Here is an 8895-nt window from a genome sequence, read left to right as displayed (position 1 = left end):
AGGCGGCATTTGTTTCAGGTTCAATTGACCCTTCTCTTAATTTTACGACAATCGCCTTAATCCCAAAGACGAGGAACCCGAGTATGGCCTCAGAGTTCAGACCGATCTCTCTTTGCAACTCGGTGTATAAATTCATCACGAAATTAATAGCGAATAGGATCAGGCCATATCTAGAGGACAGTGTCATGTGGACCCAGAATGCATTTGTACCTAATAGACAAATCATGGATAACATAGTTATTACTCAAGAACTTCTGCATTCTATGAAAAACTCGAAAGCCAAAAACGGTATATTTTCTCTTAAAATGGACATGGCAAAAGCCTATGACCGAGTCAACTGGACTTTCTTAGAGACTGTCCTCAAGGCCTCAGGTTTTAATGGCCCATTACTGCAACTCATTATGTCTTGTATCACTACGGCCAGATTCAATGTCCAAGTAAATGGTAAGTTGATGGGAGATTTCACGGCCTCTAGAGGCCTTCGACAAGGATGCCCCTTGTCGCCTTACTTGTTTATACTATCCTCGCAGTCACTCTCTCTCTTGATTTCTTATTATGAAAATCAGGGAAAATATACAGGATACAAGGTAAATCAGGCCAGCCCCAGCATATCTCACTTATTATTCGCTGACGACTTGATTTTGTTTGGGAAAGCAACAATACAAAATTTAAATACGATAGTACAAATGATGGACCATTATGGAAGCTTCTCAGGACAGCAGGTAAACTTCTCAAAATCTTCTATAATCTTCAGTAAAGGGGTCCCACACAACATCAAGTCTGAATTCATTAGAGTGCTAAAGGCGCCGCTTATGAATGACCGGGCGAAATACTTAGGAGCTCTTATCCTCAAACCCGGAAACAGAATACAAAGTCACATGTGGTTAGTGGATAAGTTTAAAAACACGCTTGCTGGCTGGAAAAATAAACTAATTTCCCAAGCAGGTAAAACAGTCTTACTAAAATCTGTTTTAGGGTCTTTCTGTACTTACCCCTGTAGCTACCAAATGTTACCCAAGCATGTGATAACCCAACTTGAAAGAATAGAGAAGGACTTTTGGTGGGGTCACACTTCAGAAGGAAAGAAAATGCATTTTCTGAAATGGGAGATCATCACTAGTCCCAAAATTAACGGGGGATTAGGTATTAGGTCTATTTATGAGGTGAATCAATCACTCATAGCAAAAATGACTTGGAGATTCATCACTCAACCCCAAGCTATATGGGTGAAACTCCTTAAATCCAAATACATAAAAGAAGACGATTACTGGTCTACTGAAACAAAACAATCATCTTCTACCTTCTGGCAGTCGATGAATAAAACTAAACAGACCATTAGACAAAATATATTATGGATTATAGGAGATGGGACTTCGGTTAAAATTAGGTCTGATCCCTGGATTCCCACATTACCTAACCACACCCCAAACATGATCGATAATCTGCCATCAAATGTATTTTGGGTTTCAGATCTTATATTGCAGGGTACGAACAGTTGGAACATTAATCTCATACAAACATATTTCGATCCAACAACAACACAGGCTATAGTAAGTATTCCTTTACCACAAATTTATCAAAGGGATAGACTTATCTGGAAACAAACACCATCAGGGAGATTCTCAACTAAGTCATATTATAAGGAAATCAAGATAAATCCGGAACTTCCTGCTGAAGCTCAAACTTTTCCATGTAAACAATTTTGGAAACAAAGCAAGATGATACCTCAAATCCAAAACTTCATTTGGAAGATTATACATGATGGACTCCCAACTCTATACAATATAGGCAAAAGAGTTACGAACATACCTCAAATATGTCTATTGTGTGAAGACGGGGAACTCGAAACAGTCCAACATTTGTTTTCGGATTGCCCAAAATTCAAAGAGCTTATTAGCCTAACTGGTATAATAGAGGTTGAGGAGATTAATCTGAACCCAACCAGCTACTTAAAGAAGATTATCATGGATGAATCAGATAATAAAAAGACTTGGTATGAGTTGACTCACCTTATGTGGGAATGGTGGAAGGAAAGAAACGAAAAACACTTTCGTAACCAAACCCCTGATCTTAGCCGATGTTGGTGGCGTATGAAGCAAACTATGAGGTATTTACCTAACATTATTGATCTTCAAACTACTAACAATAGTATGCAGGTACAACAATGGTGTCCTCCTCCAACAGGTGAGATAAAAATTAACTTCGATGGCTCGTACAAACCAGAGGTAGCATCTTGTGCTGCTATTGCAAAAGATTCAAATGGAGCCATCTTAGGAACGAAATCAAGAAGGATTGAGCCGATTTCTGCCCTAGACAGTGAGGTTAATGGTTTCAAGATAGGGATGGAACTAGCTGCTGATTTAGGTCTCAATGCTTTTATAATTGAAGGAGACTCAAAGGTTGCCCTAGAACTAATATCAACCGTCGATCTGGAAGTACCTTGGCGAATCTCAACGGTGGTTAACAACTTACGTGTTATGGTTCTAAATACCCACGTCACCATCAAATTCTGTCCACGAAATTGTAATACAGAGGCACATTCTTTGGCGGCTTCTGCATTACTACATGATTAATGTCGATGTTGCGGATTAGCCCTTATGTTGTTAATTTTGTTACATATTGGTCCTTTATTGTTTTACTTAACTGTAATTCGTAACTGAACCATGTAACTTCTTTTATGATGTAATGTATTTGGCTCAAAAAAAAAAAAAAGGATTTTAAGAGACCTGAGCTTTGAAGATGAACCAAGCTAGAAAGAGAGAGAAATATACACAACACCCATAAACCCATAAGTTAAAGTGATGATTTTAGCCTCTCTCTCCTTCCTCTCTCTCTCTCTCTCTCTCTCTCTCTCTTTCTCTTTCTCTTAAGAGAAAGGAATAGACTACCTAGACTAGTACAGTGATGGATAAAGATGGGAGAGGGGGGGGGGGGTGTCCCATATCTCATTAATATATTTACATAAATTCTAGTGGTATAATACAAAATATATTTACTGCATATTTTTTTTTTGTGTTGAACTTATTTATTGCCTACTTGTTCTAACATGGTTGTTTCAATAGAGTTTTTTCGTTTATTAATAATGAGTACTGACTACAATGGTCTTATTGAAGTCATCGATACGATGGGATAAGCACAATAAGTTTGAAATTATAATGTCTACTTGTTGTTCTTTTTGTTTGTAATTCAATTAGACAAAAATAAATTTGATTTATTATTTTTTAACACTTACCAAAATTTAATTACCAATTCAAGATGGCGGGAACTAGTACTGCAAATAGGGCACACTGGACTACTGAACTTCACAAAGCATTTGTTTACTTGTGTTTAGAACAAGTACAACAAGGTAACAGACCCGGTACACACTTGAACAGAGAAGGGTATCAAAATCTTTGCGATAAATTTTTCGCCAAGACAAAGAAGTCATACGATAAAATACAAATGAAAAATCACTGGGATAGCACAAAAGAATTATGGAAATTATGGAAAAAGTTGATTAGCAAGACAGGTTCCGGTTGGGATCCGATAGCTAGTACGTACAATATCTGCTGAAGATGATTTCTGGCGTGATTTTATCAAGATAAATTATTGTATTAATAATTATTTTAATGTTTAATATTTTGTATTCTAATCTAATTTATATTCATCTCGATCGCAGACATATCCAAAGGCTTCACAATTTCGAGATACCGGACTACAATTTGAAAAGGAACTTGACTATCTTTTTGGTGGTACAACTGATGTTGGTGAAATGGCCTTTACACCTAATTCTGGTGTAATGCCATCATTTCTTCAGAATTTAGAAGTAGAAACCCGAATTAATGCAGATCCCCATGAAACACGGTCTACGGTTGATACTCAAACGTATGAAACGCAACAACAATCTTCGGATGACGATGTTGTGTTAGAGACAAATGAAACTCAACGTGGTACTAAACAATCATCACAAAGTAAAAAGCGAAGAAAATTGTCTGGAGCCTCTAAGATCAGCAATTCAATGGAAAAATTAGTTGAGGCAGTTGAAAACAGGACTAAGAATAGTGAAAAAGTATATACATTTAAAGAATGCATTGAGACGTTAACCGGAATGGAAGATACGATACCAGTGGGAAGTGGATTGTATTTTGCAGCCGTAGAGAGCTTCATGGACAAAGATGTGAGGGAAGTGTTTATGTCGCTCCCGTCAGGAGTTCGATTTGAATGGTTGCAAAAGCGACACTACAATTAGAATATGCTATTTATTTATTCTTAATTGACACGCTTTAGATACACTTTATTATATATTGCTAAAACTCACGTTTGATATTGTTTAATATTCTATTATATTTCTGGTTGTTTATTGAAATTATATATATTTCCTATTAATTTGTTATTTCGTCATCGACAGATAAGATGGATTCAGACGAAGAAGATGTTATTATTCTTGCAGTTGCTAGTGTCGCAGAGTATTATAATCACACATATATAATTAAGAATCCTGTTAGAAAATCTATTTTAAGAGGGCATGCATACGTATTATAACTCTTACATGGACACCCTCAACCATGTCGTGATTTGTTGCGAATGGATCAACATGTATTTATACGACTATGTCACACGCTTAGAGAACAAGGATTTTTGAAGAGCACCAGACATGTGTCCATTGAAGAGCAACTAGCAATATTTCTCATGACCATTGGGCATAACGAGAGAAACTCAATGATGTGCGATCGCTTTCAACACTCTGGAGAAACTATTAGTCGTCATTTCAATTCTGTTTTGAAAGCAATGACTAAATTTGCAACTTTGATCATAAAACCCCCTTCACTTGATGTCGTCCCCCCTCATATTCGTCATAATTCAACGTATTGGCCATTTTTTAAGGTAATAACATTATTTAATTACTCTTATGTAAAATAGTTTATAATTAATATTATCTGGAATTTTAAATTACTTTTTTATTGTAGGATTGCATTGGAGCAATTGATGGGACACACATAAGTGCCTACATCCCTCTGGCAAAACAAGTACCTTTTAGAGGGAGGAAAGGTCAGTGCACACAAAATGTGATGGCAGTATGTTCTTTTGACATGAAATTTACTTTCGTAATGGCAGGATGGGAGGGGACATCTAATGATTGTAAATTTTTGTTAGAAACAACTAATAACCCTACAACAAATTTTCCTCATCCACCACCAGGTAATTTCTCACTTTGTCATTTTTCTTTTCACAACATAATCTTATCAGTAAATGTATATTGTCTTAGGTAAATACTATGTGGTTGATGCTGGATATCCTAATATGAACGGCTATATGGCTCCATATCGTGGTGTATGGTATCATCTTCCTGATTTTCGTCGTAGCGGTCAAGCAAGAAATCGTAAAGAATTGTTCAATCATCGTCATTCATCATTGCGTAGTGTTATAGAGAGGTGTTTCGGAGTATTAAAGGCGCGATTTCCAATTCTTAAATCGATGCCATCATATCCTTATGAAACACAAGTATTAATAGTTGTAGCTTGCATGGCAGTCCACAACTTCATTCGCGAAGAGATGGCTAATGATTGGTTGTTGCAAGAATATGATGATAAAACAGTAGAAAATGATGATGATAATGATGAAGAGAATGAAGAAGGCCATGAGGACTCACAACCAATTAATCAGCCAAACCATATACAAATGGACACTATCTGTGATTCTATAGCAAATGATATAGTTACTGCAAATTGAGAATAATTAAGTCACGAATTTTCCTTATTTGGTTGTTTATTAAATTGAAACAATTAATTTAATAGATTTATTTTATAAGCATGTATGAAATTTCATTTAATATGTAATTGCTATAAAAGCCTTTTCAGCTTATATTTGCCAAATGCGTCATAAAAAACTTATGTAACAAAAAGTGCTTTTGTATAATATTGCCAAACGATCAAATATAATTTTTTTAAAGCGCTCAAACTTTAAGCGCTAAAAGAAAAGCAGCTGCAGAAAAATTCCGCTTATCCAAATGAGGTATCCACTTAAGAAACCGTAAGATGTTGAAAGTTTAGGAGGGATACAGTTCATATCCCTTATTTCTCTATATATATTTAGTCTAATAACTATTGTCCATGAAAATCCAATTATTTACTAAGTTGCCACCAATGCCCTAATTTTCACACTCACAGACTCAATTGGTGCCTTTCTTTCATGATGTTTCTAATTAATTGCCATCCAATATACTCACATTATTGAATGATTCTTTCCGAGTAATTTCATGTCTTAATTTTTATTTTTGTTTCTAAAAAATTAGTATAATCTTTTATGGAATTTCACGATTTTATTTTCTATTTAATAATAGAGTTTCTTTTTTTTTGTTTTTCAGTATTTTGGAGAATTTCTTTAACTAAAAACTTATAACATGTTTAGGTGTCGTTTGACAACACTAAAATAAGTTATTTTTTTGTTTATTTAAGTAGAAAAGTCAAAAAGTTAGTTTAGTACGCAAAAATTACCGACTTCATTTAAATTAAAATTTGACTTTCTTTTAAAGTTATAATTTTTAGCTTTTGACTTCAAAGTAAAGTAACTTATTTTTTAGACGCGTGTGAATTTTATTTGACGATTTTTTTTCTATCCCCACTCCACTATCACAACTAAACTTCTACCATACCATTCTACTTCCACCACCACCACATGCATTGCACCTCCCCACCACCTTACCTCAACTACCACCACCATAATCATACACCACCAACCTCGACAACAACCACCTCGTGGCTCCACCACGGTACCTGATGTGGCGTTAAAATGCCACATTTGGATTGCTTAACTTCGATGAGTTAGTTCTTTTCGTGTTTTATTTCTAACTATTTATAAGTTTTTCTTGGTAGGTACCTTATTTGGAGTTTGACGCTTCATTCGGAATAAAACGGAGCATTTATCACTTTTTTATCTCATGTGGAAGAGACCGGAAGGAAAGAGAGACCAGGGGTATTTTGGTAATTTTAGCAGAGATCAGAGGTTAAGTGGCAAGTGGAGTCGATGATGAATCCGGCGGCGAAAACGGAAGTCGAATCGGAGTTCGGACGAAAAAGTTATGGAAAAAGGAAGTTGAGGGTCATTTTTGTCTTTTCTGAAAATTAGATGAAGTAGAGACAATTATGAAGGCACCCCTTGATTTCTAAATGGAACTCAAAACCCAAAGTCCAAGGGTCCAAGGAAGAAGACCAAAGAGACATTTTATGAGCACCTCAATTCAAGTCAAAGACTAATTAAGTAGTCAAAGTCAAGTCAAGTCAAGTCAAAGGTTTCAATTTAGTAGGGAAAGACTAAAAAAAAAGAAAGAAAAGAATAAGGCTGATTTGGGTGGTCTTCATCTTCTGAATCAAAGTATTAGGGTTTGGAGAGTTAGAGAAAGGGAGAAAAGGGAGTTGGAGAATAGAAGCCGCCGGCCAAAGCTTGGCCGGCCGGGAAAACATCCACATTAGGCTTCTAGGGTTTGAAAAGAGAACACGGGACAGAGAAGAGAGATCACGAATAAAAGGAGCTCGGGTTGCTGTTGCAGCAGGTTGGATCTCCATTGCAAGAACATTAGAGAGCTCGGGACTGTGAATCAAGAGGCTCGGTGGGAAACACAGCAGGAGGATCAGCTCGGGTCTTCATCATCTCTAATCGGGACAGCAGCTGCTCGTGTTCTTCACAGCAGGAGGAGCAAGCTCGGTTTTCACGGGACTCCATAACAGCAGCAACCGAGAGGTAAAGGAACAGCAGCTCGGGACTTGCATTCCTTGGCCGGACTTCATCACATGCTCTTTGGTTTGGCCGGATCTTGGAGATTGGTTTAAGACTTTAGTTTGGATTAGTTCTGCCTTGACTCCCTTGTGTTTGCCTTGTGATTGGATTAAAAAACTCTAGAGAGAGAAAGCTTAAGTTAAGCTTTCATGGTGGATTTTGTCTAAAGGAAGAAGAAGACTCTGTTGCTAAGGGGAATACTGGTTTTCCTGAGGGGACACCAAATCTACACTGTTAAGAGGACCCCTGCATTCTGTTACAGGGAGATCGACAGCACTTGAACACTTATATTTCCCGTCGATCTTAGTCTCGCGCCTCATCGGAATAGGGAGATTCTCACCTTAACTCATGTCTTTCTTTATTTTCTTCCCATTTATTATTTGTATCGCCATGTCTAGCTAACTTTTGTATTCGGATACTCGTGATACATGTTTTGATGTGACAAATGAGTTTTAATGATGAAATCTTCCGGGTTTTTAGACCGTTCATGGACTAGAATCTGAGTTATACAAAGAGTTCCTTGACCAATCCAAGTAAATGGGTGAAGTTAACTAACTTTTCATGCTTATTGATTATTATTAATAGTCACTATCAACTTTGTGGATCAAAGTATCCCTCTCATTCCATTCTTGCTCGACTTTTTTTTCCCGAATCTTTCTCGTCTCTCCTTATATAGTTTAGTTTACTTTTCGTTGTTTCTTATAAATCAATCCAAAAACCAAATTATCACCTTTTATTTTAGTCTGAGATAGTGAATGACACCTAGACCGGTGGCTAGACTCTCTCGATATCCGAATTACCTTTCTATCCTTGAGGATCGATCCCGGTCTTACCGGGTTATTACTTGACGCCCGTATACTTGCGGGTGGAGACTTTTTAGGGTAACCTTTTAGGCCCATCAGTACCTTCACCACCACCACCACCGCCACCACCATCACCGCACTTCGACAACAACGACTTCGTAGCTCCACCACCACCACCACCAGCGCCACCACCACCATCACGATACCTTCACCATCGGTCCATCACCACCATACCTCCAACATTACCACCTATATATCTTATCCACCAACATCACCATACCACCACTTGCATCACCATACCACCACCATAACTCAGTCACTATGGCTCACATACCTTATC

The 8895-nt window shown here is 37.1% G+C and overlaps 1 protein-coding gene across 1 annotated transcript; it reads left to right on the top strand.

Moving 5' to 3' along the window:
• Positions 1–3255: 3255 nt before the first annotated feature.
• LOC147563006 (uncharacterized) lies at positions 3256–4228 on the top strand. Its single transcript, XM_086654346.1, has 2 exons — positions 3256–3336; positions 3659–4228. The coding sequence occupies exons 1-2, from the start codon at positions 3256–3258 to the stop codon at positions 4226–4228; spliced, it is 651 nt and encodes a 216-aa protein (XP_086510472.1).
• The last annotated feature ends 4667 nt before the right edge of the window (positions 4229–8895 follow it).

This window comes from Eschscholzia californica, unplaced genomic scaffold (assembly GCF_041429995.1).
Source record: "Eschscholzia californica isolate CP2 unplaced genomic scaffold, dmEscCali1.0.p SCAF_1, whole genome shotgun sequence".
NCBI classification, from domain to species: Eukaryota; Viridiplantae; Streptophyta; class Magnoliopsida; order Ranunculales; family Papaveraceae; genus Eschscholzia; species Eschscholzia californica.
This window is presented reverse-complemented; position numbering and strand designations above follow the sequence as displayed.

Bases quoted from the DNA above. Each gene is read 5' to 3' on its own strand.
- LOC147563006 (XM_086654346.1), top strand. From the start codon at position 3,256: ATGGCGGGAACTAGTACTGCAAATAGGGCACACTGGACTACTGAACTT. The intron at 3,337-3,658 runs GTACAACAAGGT...TCTCGATCGCAG, and splicing joins TTTACTTGTGTTTAGAACAA to ACATATCCAAAGGCTTCACA.